The sequence below is a fragment of the Pectinophora gossypiella genome, chromosome 12 (genome assembly GCF_024362695.1).
Source record: "Pectinophora gossypiella chromosome 12, ilPecGoss1.1, whole genome shotgun sequence".
In the NCBI taxonomy this organism is placed as follows: domain Eukaryota; kingdom Metazoa; phylum Arthropoda; class Insecta; order Lepidoptera; family Gelechiidae; genus Pectinophora; species Pectinophora gossypiella.
The window spans coordinates 9512015-9527724 of record NC_065415.1 but is presented as its reverse complement, the minus strand read 5'-3'; the positions used below and the strand labels follow the sequence as shown (position 1 = coordinate 9527724).

The 15710-nt window shown below is 35.7% G+C and overlaps 1 protein-coding gene across 2 annotated transcripts; it reads right to left on the bottom strand.

The window, feature by feature from the left end:
- Positions 1-10387: 10387 nt before the first annotated feature.
- Positions 10388-11955, bottom strand: LOC126371293 (lipase member I-like). Of its 2 annotated transcripts, none has more exons than XM_050016596.1 (2): positions 11809-11955; positions 10388-11710 (listed from the first exon to the last, which is right to left on the bottom strand). In XM_050016596.1, exons 1-2 carry the CDS (start codon positions 11933-11935, stop codon positions 10770-10772), a joined length of 1068 nt encoding a protein of 355 aa, XP_049872553.1. In that variant the 5' UTR covers positions 11936-11955; the 3' UTR covers positions 10388-10769. The 2 variants fall into 2 exon arrangements, with proteins under 2 accessions (XP_049872553.1, XP_049872554.1); XM_050016597.1 differs by having other exon boundaries at positions 11897-11953.
- Between the last annotated feature and the right edge of the window lie 3755 nt (positions 11956-15710).

Below are 15710 nucleotides of genomic sequence, written 5' to 3'. Positions count from 1 at the left end.
ATCGGAACGTCATTAGACGTTCTGTCCTTGAAAGTGTTAATGACGATACATAGATCGAAAGAATTTCGCATGAACAGAAGGAGGATCCGGTGGTGTAATGGTTAACATGCTCATCTCGATTTGACAAGAGCTGCGGGTGCAAGTCCCGTCCGAGTCAGAATTTTTTTTTAATTAAACTTTTCTCCTTGTGTGTTTCCCTAAGCATGGGTAAGTGCTACAAAAATCAGATAAAATAATTGGTAAATTAATAGTTACAACTCGTAAACGAATTCTTAAAAGTACAAATAGAGCACATGTATGTATATATGGATTAATCATAAAATAATTATTGGTTCTTTCTTTCTTTCCATTCGCCTAGCGTCCTCTAGTCTAACCACCAGCCATATTACTCAAGTAAGCTCGTAAATTAAAAACATATTTTGTTTATAAATTATATGAAATATCGAGATTTTCAAAATCCAATTGGAGGCAAACTATGGTCATACACGTTTATTGTCATTGTCAAAATATTAAGGATCTCGATCACTTCAACATTTATTTTTCTCTGGACGGCGCTTTCACATTTGGGCCGAACGAAGTATGGAAAGGCGATGATCTGTTTTAAAATTTAAATTACAGTTCAAGTGTCTCAGGGCAAATATCTTTCGGGCTTTACATTACTGACACGCCACTTCATCGTTAGCCGTGTTTGTGACGTCAAAGTATAAACTTGTCTTGAAACTATTTGAGCATTGCCCAAATATAAAGCGAAGAAGTCTAATTTTAACAGCAGTTGTAACCACAGTCGAACTTTGGCCTTTAGGTCTATTGCACTTGTGAGGAAACATAATGTAAAGTTTTAGCGATTGAGTAAAATTTAAACAGTATTAAATACCTATCTAAATTCACTCATATATTCAGTCATACACTATGTTATATTATGAATAAGTAAGTAAACATAGTTTTAACGCATACGACCGGTAATATTTCATTAGGTACAATATTGTACAATGCTTTTCAGTTAATTGTGTGCTATTGACAACTTAAATACATATAGATAATGTAAAGGGATTTTTTTTAGGAAGGTATAACAAACGTTAGGCCTAAGTCTCCGTTCACTTGCTCAACATGCCAACAATTAAACTACACTAAACTACAACAAAGGCTAAACACGGGTACATCCGTCGAAGATGAACTAAGTACCCACGCTTTACCAAGTTTTCTGTTAGACCAACATGACAGGTGGTGAGCAGTATCGCCGTCTACACTGGTCGAGCAAATTATATGCACAAATGTCACATTGCAATATTGCTTTTTTAACTCAGCGGTAGTTGGTTCTTCATCATTATGTAACCTGGTGGTCACATCAGGACTATATACAGGGTGTTAGTGACATCGTAACAAAAACTTTAACGGGTGATTCAAGCTATGATTCTGAATTAATATCAAGTGGAATTTTCACACAAAAGTACATGAATTTTGTGACAGAAAAGTTCCACTTGATATTACCTAACTCAGAATCATGGTCTGAATCATCCCCCTCATTATTCGTTACGATGTCACTAACACCCTGTATAATATCTAATGGGTACTATAGTACCCGCGTATTATAGAGATATTTATAAATCTTACGTAGGAATACTCTTAAGAGCGCTCTGAAAGGTACCTACTCCTAATTCGCTCCTGGAAAATACCTACTCTTTGGGTGTCAATAAATCATCTAAATTGACCGCAGTGCTATTTTTTATCTAAATCGGTCTAGCAGATTAGAAGTTTAGTCGTGTAGAACTATTAGACAGGTAGCTCGTACTTATAAAACAAGTATAGATATAGCCACACGTGGGAAACTATATTAATAATTTAACCTCGACAAGATATATAGGTATTATGAGGTAAATGAAATCATAAACTTGGTTATTACGTGTACACGAGACCGCATAAAAGGTGAACACTTTATTATTACACATTACACAGTTAATTAGATATTTCAGAGGACTGTCCGAAGGTAATGTTTAATTATTAGATAATTGTATATATATTGTGGGTCAATTATACCTACTTACTGCTCAAAATTACGGTTTGTTATATAATACTTTTTGTATACTTAATTTCAGAACCTTAGTCATTTTATTCTCATTTGAATGAAAATGATTTTTATTTTTGTTTTAGAAAAACGTTTAACAATCATACATAAATTCACGCCCGTTTTCCTTATGGTGTGGTTTTTTTTTTTTTTTTTTTTTATTTATTTGGATCAACCAACAATGATACAATATGGTTTAATAATTAATATTACAATATTTGACTTGGTAATTGTACCACCAGCGGCGTTGACCGCATTTTACTAAATAAGTAAAGAGGAAGCAGATCGAACCTCACACTATAACAGTAATTAATTAATACAATAAAGAGAAAAATGTAACGAAATGTATCAATACAATAGACAATAAGTTTTAACTATTGCTTATTACTTAGTATTGATGAAGTAGAGTTAATTAGAGTAAATTACAAGATGATAGTATGATACTGCAATACTATGATTGTACCAACGGTTGCGCACCCGCCCAGCCCTACGATAAAGGATTATCTTGGGATCAGTGTAAAACCACTGGACGGGTGCGTTTACCCCGACGACAGCAATTACATGGAAGAAACAATAAAATTGTTACTTTTAAGTATTAAGTTGAGTCCCGTTCTCGGAGCCCTTCCAATAACATATGCCTAAAGGTACCAACTCGCAAATTTTGCATATCAAGATGACTGAAATGTATATTGTAAGTATTCACAATACGACATATGGGTGACCTTTTTCCAGAATTAGTACGGCAATGTTTATATGCAAACAGTTTATGAGTATTACGAACATGTGATCGTCGTGGCACATTATAGTGAAGCCCACCAATTAGGTCGATACAGTCATACTTATGATGGCATATATCATACAGCAAAGTTTAGGCCCGTGTTGCCTGCCGTTACGTGTTATTCGAACCTGCAACCTCACAAGAGTCAAGTGCTTTTCCAACTGAGTTACCACGGCTCAGAAGTCAGAAGTGAGTTAATACTTACTTAGGTAAGTATTTTGTAAATGTATTTTCTTTATATTCAGAAGCTAACAAGAATAAAAATAAGCGTGGAATCAGGACTATTTTCCACTCAAACAAGGAGGTTAAATTAGTAATTAGTAAGATTAAGGACAATACCAAAGTCAAACACGTTATCAAAGTTTCATCATTCGGTTGCATAACTCAGGGCTCGTTCAATATAAGCTGCTTTGCTGTTCTCAGATGAATATCATTGTATTCATCTCCTATATTTATTTTGTTTTATTTAATTATTTTATTGCTTACGCTAATTTAAGCACAAGAGTGATTGCGAAAGAATCACTCGGACGTAAGATACGTATAAATAAATAATTTTACATTTCTACGTTTGTCTGAATATTATTATTTCCATCGGTAAAATATGTTTCTCCCTTCATTATTTTTTCAGTTCTCACTATATAAAATCAGAAATCAGAATCATTTATTCAACGTAATTATCATGGATAAACTTGTTGAAGGTCAATATAACATTTTTGAATTTTTTTTTTTTTTTCGCTAGGTGCTATGGCTGAGGAGAAGAAATGACAAGAAACTGCAACAGCAACACATCTTTTAAAAACCAATGAGGGTATACATTACAAGTTATTTAATAACTAGAGGAACACATTCAATACCAGACATTTTTATCATTTAGGTAGTCATTAATCTTATAATAATCTTTTTTACTTAAAGTAAGCTTCACATGAGCTTTAAATTTATTTTCTGACAAATTTAAAATATTATCTGGTATTTTATTATAAAAACGTATACATAACTCCAAGAAAGAAGAATTTAATTTACTTAATCTAGAATTTTGAATAGCAATTTTATTTTCATTCCTTATATTGTAAGTATGCCTTTCACAGTTTCTCGGAAGGAGAGACACATTTTTACGTACATACATAATGCATAAAACTCACGCAGTATAACGAAATATCCTTTAATCGGCGTGGTAACTCGGTGTGACTATGGGTCGGCAAAAATACACTTTTCGTCAAAAAAACTAAACAACACGTTATTTTTTTTTTTACAAGGACTATCAGAGAAATATTAAATAAGTACGAGTATTACAAATGAAAAATAAATATCAATTATTTACAAAGTAAATATTAAAAGGTTATTCAAATTTTAAATTTAATTAAACTTGTATTTTGTTGAACAAATATTCGGAAATGCTTATCTTTTTTTGATAAGTAGTATTATTATCTTATAGGTACCTTCACCATTTATAAGTGCACAATAATTTGCTGCAGTTAGTCTATTTACGCTTAAACTATGACTCTCTAAGAGAGTGCGATATGTTATAGTCAAAATGCTAGAAAAAGTAGGTAGGTAGTTCTGGCCCCAAATGCCACTCGGTCGCTAAACCACTGGCCTTAACAAGGCAAAAGTACATCGTAGTTGCAATTTTCCTCTCTAACTACACTAGTTGCAATAAAACTAACCACTCCATTACCGGACCTCGCTTGAAAAGTGAGAGTTGTAAATAAATCAAGTCGTACCCGTAATCTAGAAAAAGTTAGAATTAAACGTGGGAATTTCCTGTTTAGTCTATTATTTATTCTTCACAAGATAATGTTGAAAGAAATAATTTATTATAGACAGGAAAATACAGAAATACAATATGACAACTTCCAGTAGGCCTGCTAAAGTTAGTTTCCATTTGAAGAACAATATTATTTTTAGAGCCGCCTAGTGATTTAATTGTCATTTTTTATGTCAAATCGTGGGTGTGTTTACTTTTACCCAACTGTGGCTAAGCAAAAAGGAACGCTACGACCGCTATGTATGTCCAACCTGACTTATAAACTACTAACCTGTCAGAATTTAACAAATGAAGTATCACTAGAAGCATTGTCCGGTGGTTATAGTGATGACATTTTCTTTACGCATGGTATTGTGTTGGATATCAAATGAACGGGCTTAATTGCACATTTCAAATAAGTACATCTACATCTACTCTACATCTACATCATCATCTTTTACTAGCGGGTTTTCTTGTATTACGTTGAATTGATAACATGACTGCTCAGACATGTAACACATAGGTTTTATCTCCAAATTACAACACATATCAGAAAGAAGCACGTAATCTTAAATAAATAAGACCCCAAATTAAATTAAATAAAAAGATAAGTTTAAAAAATAAAACCCGACTACGGAAAAATCACGCTCTAAAAAGTATGAAATAAGGAAATAGGTATATTTCTCTAAAATTCTTCCGAACAGTGATGTTTAGAAAATAACCGTCCTAAAAGTGTGCTTATCACGGCATACGATATTTGAATTATTATTGAGCTGCTAAAAGCCCCTGTCATGGCCCTTGTGCCGACTAAGTACTTTCTTCAATAAACAGTAGCCAACGGGTCAACGTGCCTTCCGAAGCACGGAATCATCTTATATTTCGGACAACATAGAAATTATTTGAGCTTGCAATGTCGTTACCAAAGCACCTATTCCACAAAGTTCAACGGGACAATCTGACAAAGATTTTTGTTTCTGATTTTGTAGTCCCACGTATACAGGTCGTCTGTACCACCCCAGGTTCTTTAACTTAAAGTACCTTGTCTCTTAGCACTAAGTAGAAGTAGGAGTACAGACTGAGAAAAGACACTTAGTATTAAGCTAAATTTAAACTCTAAGTAATACGCCCGTTAAAATTTACTGCCTAATAGATATTGCTTTGTTCTCAGCAGTTAAGCCACTTAAGTATATAACGTTATGGCTTAGCTAAGTTTATAAAAGTATTTTAGGTTTTCTAAGCAATAATGTACATTTTACGATATTGTCCATAATTGCTCGATTAATGTAGTGTAGTGAGCCTTCTTTCTAAACTGCGGACCTTAGCTTAGAAATACTATTATATTTAATTGGTGTTATTATTTGTATACATGTGATACTGATTAGGGCATTTAGCCGTATTGAAACTTAAACAGTTTTTAACCCCTATACCGTATCATAATCTATCTACAATACAGGTCGCCTATACAAGTACTCTGGGGTCGTAATTATTGCAATTTTAAAATCAACGTTTCAGTAAACTGAATGCAAAAACAAAGTTTTAAATGTTTTAAATGCACGGTCATTTAGTATAAGGTGTGCATGCGAATGGGAGTCGTCTCGTCCGACTGCTAATTGGTCATTACAAGACACTGGTTGTGAACTGTCGGTGAAACTGTAAAACATAAATAAAATGAAACCTTTTAATTGCGTTACTTTGTCAACTTTATATTGTTAAAGAAATATGGTACATTTAACATTTACTAGGCTGCTTATGGCAAGAAGGATAAAGTTTATTTGCAAAACTACAAAGACTTTTATATGAATTAGGTAATAAAGACTTTTATATGAATTAGGTAATAAACAAGACTTGCACAGAATCGGAAACAGTGGCGTAAAGGAGAGGAAGACTAGGGGATACAACATTGATGTAAAATATGTTACTGTAGGGATACAGGCTACGTAAAGGATAAGTAAGCGTCCTGAATAAAATGAAATTTTCAGCATCAACCGTGACTCGAGGCACAGCGCAAGTATTCTATAAACCCTGCAACGCGAGGCATCTATAATTTCGGGCGTGTCACAGAAGTAAACTAAGGGATGCAATCACGTTGCGTCTAATTTGAAATTATGCGCTCAACCCACACCTAGCTTGATTAAGATGCAAGAAAGCTGCAGCGCCATAAGGCTGTAGGTGTAAGTAAATCCGAAACTACCTATGTCTGTTGTCTATCACTATCTCACGCTTAAACTGCTGTTTCAGTTTTAAAGAAAATTACCACGTAGATAGATCGCAACCCAGAAACAGACAAAGGGTGCTTTAAATGGACAGATATAGAGTATGATCACGAATACTAATATGTATACATTTTGATACCATGTCACATTAACTTTTTTGACAAATTAAACCGTAGTCTCATTAAATGTCAAATATGATAGTGCGATAGAGTTCTATAATGGGGACAGAACATTCTGTCAGTATCAGGAAAGTCGATATAACCGAAGACCACGCTTACAAAGTCGAGGGCAAAAGCTAGTAATATTATATTTTGTGAAAATATCCGATAGCATACTTAGTTGAATTTTGTGTGAAACGAGTGAGTGTGAACAGAGTTCGTGCTGCGCTCTAATTGGTCGTTTCAAGCCGTCACCAGCTGCCCTGCCGGTAACTAGCAGTTTCCGCCGTCGTTCGCGCACCGCCACACCACTTAACTCAAACTTACTGTTTCATTTACTACACCTTACACCAAATGGACACCTACCACGACTTTGATAGGCACAGCTGCACCACTATATTCTTTGAAGAGATTGGTATGACTAGAAAAAAATATATCCGGAAAGTAGTCACATATTAAAATTGCCATCATCATTTAGGGTTGAAAATTCCAAAATCAAAAGTTTGGTTGGGTTCTTTGTTTTTTGGTAACATTTTCTCTTCATCTCGCCTTTATTTATTTATTTATATAAAGTACTGCCACACGGTATATATTAAGCATTTACTTATCTCTAATCTTAAAAAGGGTCTTTAAAAGTGTTCCAATGTTCGATCGTCATCAGCTTACGGTTCATCATATTCTTAAAACGTTGTTAAAAAAGTGTACGGGCAAGCTGCCCTCTGGTAGCTTTATGGATCTGCCCACTCCGATTACGGGCTAAGGGCGTGTCTATTGTCTAATTAGGCAATGGGTGTATATTCTAGTTAAACCTAAAGACTTCTAGAATTGATTAAATATATGTATATTTTTAAATTAACTGATCATTGTATTTTTTAATTGTAATTTCACTTCATAATTTAATATCATTTTATACTAACATACTTTAAGACTCTTTTACTAACAAATGTATGGATGAAAGCCCGAATATATTTTTCCTTATTGTTTGTTTATCTTTTAATTATAGTTATAATAATGACATTACAATTAACTCCTACAAAGCCTCTGTTAGGCACAGGTGTGGCAGAACATTGCGTGAAGCGATTGGTTTGATTAGATCTAAATTATCCGACAATTACGACACTAAATTGATTTCCCTGTATTAATTCCAGGTACAGTAGTAGAATATTATAGTGCAATTACTTCAATTACTAGGAGTAAAGGGTAGACAAATGATAAAAATATAGGCAGATAAAACTATCAATTATAAATAATCAATTATTAGTCGTTATTAGGTAGTTATGTGCAACGCGCAGTATGAAGCTAATGCAGCGAACTATTGTATGTATACTTCGCTTGCAAGTGTATAAATTCCTTTCTCAATATCTTTCATAATCATCATAAATACAATAGTATTTGTTCGAGCATGATATTATGTTACAAATTGGAAGCAACGATGGTGAATGCCGTACGGACAAACCAAAGTTGGTGTTTGTTGCACCGTCAACTGTAAAAAATGTTTGTATTATTGTACCTACTTATTTTTAATGATAAATAATTCGTGCTTTGGAAGGACGATAAACCGTTGGTCCCGGCTTCTAGCTGTAAAACATTTCTACCGACCGCAGTGAAGCAGCGTAGTGGAGTAAGCTCCTTACTCTCTTCGGTTGATTCATAGGAGCTCTATACCCACCAGTACGATGTTTTCTAAATTTAAATTGCCATATATGTATATTCTACGTAACTGGTTTTGGTTTTAAATATTTTGGTTCTAATTCCAATGAGGTTTTAAGTATATCAATCATACCTGTATTATACATATAATATATAATTTCACGCCTGCAGACTGTAGGCGCGTGTAATAAGTCCAAAACGCTCAGATTTAGGAAATAGAATTATAGCAATATGTATACCTAATAGGAACCAGCTACTTTAAACAGTTTAATTATAAAATAAACCAAATAAAAGATACAATAGATGAGCGGCCCAACCTCGCATTTATCCGGAAAGCAATTATACGGCTAGACGTTTTCAAAAACATTATTAATTCAAAGGAAAACATTAATTTCATTAAAACCACATGGGCCTGAAAGTTCTATTTTTTTTTATAAAAGCGGATATATTTCTGTGTTATAAATTATTAAACCATTACCGAATGTACTAACGCCAGAAACATTTTATTACTATTAAACAGAACTATTAGTTCAGTACAAATAGTGATTATATTTCGAGAAAAGACGTTTATCAGCTTTAATGCGTGGTACGAGTTAGATTTGTCAAAGTACAGGAACAAGTGTTGTGACGTTTATTAGCATAGTGATGTATCAGTCGAGATTAGGACAATCGATTTTGTTCTATCTTACATTGCCTACATGCGTCAATATTAAATGAAATCATTAAGCAAATGTCGGGGAGAAATGCTGGATGTGTGAGTTGAAAAAGAATAATTGCAGGAGAAAAGAATACTCCGTGTTTTTGACATTCTGCGTTTAATTGTTTATTATTTAACATGCAAAGCGACAACTTATCGTAAATCATTTGTCTAGGTAAAAGCGATACATAAAGCTACTGTAATAAGGATATTATTTCCTTATACGTTGTATATCACAGTTAATCTTCTACTATCCAACTTAGATTACATGTTGAGAATCTACGTTTTGTATGGAGTAGTATTTATTTATTTATGTAATATAAAGGGTGGCCCAGAAGTTCAGGTTCAAAATGAAAAATTAAATAGAAGGGCTCATTAGCTACCAGAAACACCCCCATGTATGTTCAGCAATTATTTACGGTTTAGGAGATATGACCCATTTTGTACCTTTTTCTAGATTTTCTACCTTACTTCAGAAATAGTCATTTTGCTAATTAAAATGATGACAGGATATCGACCACGGGGTTAGAAGACCACGATAAGCGAAGTTCCGTTAGATTAATTTTGAAAACAGTTTCAATTAATCTAATCTACTTAACCGTGAAAGAAAAATGTTTCGTTTCAGCTCTTTGTATACGTTTTTTTCTGATAATTTTCTGTATCTAATAGGTATTGTTGTCAAAATAAGTTTGCCTAAGTTTAGGAAATAGTTTTATACAGGCTACGTGTTTTCTGTTAATAAACTTGGGCTAGATTGCACGGTTCCGCTTAGTTGATGATTCGCTTTGCATTAGACACGGTCCTCAGAGTTGCGAAATGGTGACGCAAAACCAACGAACGTTTCGCGAACAATGCGACCATTGTAAAAAAGTTTGCAATTATAAAAAATAATAATACCCCGCATTTTTACGTTAATGTTTGCATGCGTAATAATTAGTACGCGTTAAAACAAAGAACCTAGTCCTTGTCTAGTAATTAATTGTACATTTTTGCAACTGCACACGTATGCCGCGCAATAGCGCATAGAAGTGTTAAAATGGTAAATATGTTAACCACTTTATGGACAATAATAATGAAACGGTACGTGTTTGCTGAAATTATATTTACAAATCATTTTAACAGCCACTTTAATTTAACGATCTTATTTCAAATAGTTACAACACTGAACATATCATGTTGAGGTAGTTGCATAACAAATTCACTTTACTGTTAACAGTTCACAATAGCTGCTCGTAATATGAACGATTCTACGACGTGATAAAGAGAACGTCATATTGTTGTGGAAATTAACACTAACCTAATACAAAAATCTTCTATCGAAGTCACTCACCAATCTTCATAGTGCAAAGACCCGCCACCAACACGAGTCACGATTTATTTCTTAGAACTCATAATTTGAGTTACGAAAATAATATTATTTACACTATGGCAACATATTTTTTAAATGCCTATAAATCAAATCACAGATTAAGTTAAGTTTAAAGTTCGGAACCAATAATCGTTTGTTGTCCGGGTAGCTTTCGTGCCATCCATCCCGAGCCCATAGGGCGCGCTCCCTCCGGTACGCAGGTAGTAAAGGCCACGAGTAGTGGTCGATGACCCGTAACCTAACACAGAGAAATCCTTTTCACACGCGTTAGCCTGAAAATGCTTCCAGGATTTACACCTCACTCCTACAAACGATTTTGGAGTTTTTACACTTTCCGTATACACTTGTGCTGCGCGTAAATGACTGCACGACGGCATAAAACAACCCGGCTGCGTCGGCCCTCCTCCGTTCAGGTAGTAATCCGAGTGACCAAGTGGCTCGATGACCCCTTGCACCAGTCTATTCGAGTGTATCACGTCCACGTAATTTGCGTCTGTTTTATCCAACCTTTGTTCACTGTACGCGTGAGAGAAGCAAGGGCCCGCCGGATCCAGGCCGCTGATACGCCCCAGATGTTTAGCTTTGTATTGTTTAAAATACTTGCCAGCCCACCCCGCGACGTGGGCTCCAAGACTAATGCCCAGTAGGTGGAAGTCTTCTGCGTTGGCTCCGAAATTTTCTAAATTAGCAAGAAGATTCGCGAGTCTTTTGCCGACCAGGCGAGCGTTGCGGACGGAAGATATGTAACGCTTGCCGAGCATTTCCTCTGCATCGAGCATCAATACATTGAACATCTGCTTATCGTTGTAGGCTTGTGCTAATTCCAAGGGAACAGCAGATTGTGAACTGTCTCTGAATCCGTGGATAATCACTTTGGTTTGCTTCGTTATGTCGAATACTGAAGGTTGCGTGAGAGCGACAAATGATTCATTAATCGGGTAAGAATTGATGGTGTTGCCGGCAAGTTGGACTATCTTCAGTGTGCTTATTAATTCATTTTGGTCTCCTGACGTGCCGCTGAGATCAACCATAGCTCTACCTGTAAAGAAAAAAGAAGTTATATTTAATCACGTACTTATTAAATAAAGTAACACAAGAGTAAAATGCATGTGCAAAATGTTGAAGGTCAAAACTCACATGCTCCAGAAAGTTTGACGTAGACCGATTCTACGAAGGAGAGGTCAGAGCCGCGGCTGTAGTTTTGCGCGAGTGTAAGGCTACATACCGCGAACAGAAGGAGTATAATATTATAGTAGGTGTGCATGACCGCTGGTGGTTGGCGGCCCTCCGCCGCTAACACGGTCACTGTGTCACTGCCCGTGGTACCGAGAGAAAGGTCCGTCGCACTCGCCAGACAAGGGGCGCCGCTTGGAGGGGGATATCTCGTGCGCTAACTGCACTCGCGAGAAGGTCGCAAATCGATCTACTTAACTGATATCGATAAACGATAAAGATTACATAAGTTGCTCTTATCTGCACCATCTATCATTGCTACTTATGCAAATAATTTTGATATCACTCGTCTCGGCTACATTTCAGTTTGCGAATTGAGACGTTGTGTGGCAAGATCAAGTATTGTATTCAGATTATATTAATATTTTTAACAATTTTATCATTTACACTTGTTGTCTTTCACATTCTGACACTTGTCTTTTGGATGACGTCAGCACAAGATTTGCACCTCGACAAAAAGTTTACGTTTGACAAGTATAGTTTACATATGTTTGCTCTACTTATTACATAACCAATCTCTGTACACGTACTAAAAGTTCCAGTAGCAAACATTTCATAACTACTGCCCTAAATAATATCTGAATCGAACGTACCTACCAATTAGTAATTACGTTTGTCTCCAACTTCCGGACCTTTGTTGGTTCCGCTTTCCGCTTCGCCGACTTTTTTGCCGTTTTATTGATTGAAAGTGTTCGCGCAGTCATTGTTACGTGTCGTCACGAATGGGCGGCCGAATGCAAGCAAATTATGTCATTTTGGTTGGCCTACTGCTGAAGTACTGTCGGTCGTGTGGCGAGCGACTTGCAAATAGCATTTGTAAAATCTAAATGTACCTAGCTTTATTCAACCTAATTTAACCTTAGCCCACACCAAACTTACACTCGGCGATTAATGACCTAACAATGCCTATTTATAAGTGTTGTACGAGATTTCATAGAACAAATGCGCGTGAACTTAAAATGATTGTTTTCGGTGTACATGGTGTTGTTATTAGTTGACAACAAACTCCGTTCCCCGAATGTTATTTACGACATATGTGTGCCTGGTTGTTGATTTGAAACAACTCATGAGCTATGTGACCCGAACTGGAACTTGGCCCATAAATAATGCAGACGCTATCGAGAAAACATTTCGTATCCAGTGAATTTGGAAATGGATCCTTGGGACATATCAACGATCAACATCGAAAGCTGAACAACGTAACTTTGAGATCCTATTTACCTTGCCTTGCGAGCCTTTTGGATAAATTGAGTAAGTACTGATATTAATATTAAAAACACATATACGAGATTCTTACAACATAACTTCGTGACGTAGGTATCCAAACATATTTCATTTTATTATCTCAAATGACTCAAGGTTACGCAAATGGGCCCTATTTTTCTTCCACAAATTAAAAAGTACTTACCTATTTAAAAGTAAATAAAAGAATTATATGTGTAGGTACTTATTATATAAGGTATAATAACACAATATTTGTAATTAAATGATCATTTTTCAGATACCATAATTATTTTTCTGGAAGTGGCAGCATCAACAGGTTCGCATTAATACTTTGATCGTGTCAAAGCTGAAACAGGCTTGATTGCAACAGGCAGCACTACTTACCTGGCAATTTAACTTCAAACAATGTCACTCAGTGCCATTCCGAACACTGTTTTCTTTGATAATGGGAGTATAGTTTACTTTGTACAAGAAGAGTGGGTTGCCTGAGGTAATTGGACGGATGTGACGTCAAACTGTGATACACGCGAAATTTGCAATTTATTTTCTTTCGAGGTATATTTACTCAGAGGTAAATTAAGGTCGCTATTATTGTTCAAATTCATTTTGCCCATGTTTACTTTTGTGATGGAGTCAGAGGTCCTGAGGGAGCAGAGACGGCACTAAACCCAGTTTGTGACGTAATGCCGCAGAGACGGTTTTTACGAGGACACGCGTGGCCAGCCGCCCGGCGCGCGGCGGCCGCGGCCTCATACCCTCACATACATTAAGCTTTTTAAACGGCAGTTTCCTTCAGAGAACATCTTCAAAAATGGAACAAAGAATTCCAAAAGAAAAGCAGTTATTTAACATTCAGGCTAACATTATGAACTCTGTTAAATGGTGTAAGCTCGTGAAAATCAATAGGTCCCGTTTTAAAAAAAATTTTCACGCGGATGTTTACAAATATAGATTCGTTTTAGTTTATAATATGATGTCATAAAATAAACAAGCCACACATAATTGAATTCGAGTAATTATTGTTTTCTTACATTCGGTTCTGGTTGAATCTCTTTTGGTCGGTATTTAATAATTATATTTTAGTCTATGAGAACCCTTATTATTTACGTTGACTTTTTGATTTTTAAATAATCATTCATCGAGAAAATTGGAGATAGAAAGGCTCGATTTATAAAAACTGCCATATTCATATACTTAAACATTATAAATATAATAAGAGAAGTGATATATCAGATTATTCATTAGGTAAGTATATCGATTACGTAGTGCCTCCAAACTATTTAATGAGGATTCATTATTTTTAGAAACCCGGAAGGAAGATATCTAACATTCTTAAAAGGAGTTTGTGCATTTTTTTAAAACACACTATAAATAAAATTGAACGTTGCTAGTCGTTAAAGTAATACCTTTTCCAATACTTATAACATTTACATTAAAAATAGGTCAGACAGGTAAGTAATCCCCATATTTATAAACGATTAAAAGTAAGTAATATAACACCATGCGCCAATTTGTATTATGAACAAAAAAAAGTCGGACAAGTGCGAGGCCGACCCCCGCACCGAGGGTTCCGAGGCTTTGACTTTACAGTTGACTATTGTCTCTGTACGTCGAAAAAGGTCGGGATTTAGTCCAGTTAATAAAAGAGAGAGAGTAGAGGAGGAGCTCGGTGGCGCAGGGGTAAACTCGGGGGTCTGCGATTGTTGAAGTTAAGCAACTTTCGCAAAGGCCGGTCATAGGATGGGTGACCACAAAAAAAAAGTTTTCATCTCGAGCTCCTCCGTGCTTCGGAAGGCACGTTAAGCCGTTGGTCCCGGCTGCATTAGCAGTCGTTAATATCCATCAATCCGCGCTGGGCCCGCGTGATGGTTTAAGGCCCGATCTCCCTATCCATCCACAGGGAAGGCCCGTGCCACAGCAGTGGGGACGTTAAAGGGCTGGTGATGATGAATAAAAGAGTTGTAGAGTATGTAAGGGGGAACCTAAGCGATTCTTGCAGAAATGTGTTCAGCGTGTTTAGGGAGTTAACATACTAAGAGTTCAACTTCTAGGAGGCGACTCGGAGTGGGGGAGCGGGTGAAAGGATCAATTTTTAGGTTTTTCGCTAATAGAAAAAAGTACTACTAATCCCAAAAACAGATACTTTTTTTGAGGGAACAACAAATTTATGATTTGCGAATTTTACTTTACTTGTGCTGTAAGGCCTTCCTTCTTGTAAATTTTCACTATAGTAGGTCTAAAGTGGGATAAGGGCAGGAAGTCTATGGAAAATATATATATAATTATAATATATAATAAAGGCCAAAAAAATGTATCATCTTTATTCAGTAGGTAACATAGTTACATTTTCTCATCCGCCTTAAACTCAGCTTCTCAACCTGTATTTAGAAGGTTGATTTTTGTACAGCTTCAACCGACCGCAGTTATAAGTATTACATGTTAATTTCAACCAGATACCTCCACGCTATTCCAAGAAAAAGGTCTTGAACAGACAGCCAGACGGACGAACAGCAAACTGGTCCTATAAGGGCTCCATTTATCCTTTTGAGGTTCGGAACCCTAAAATCAAGAAAATCTAATTT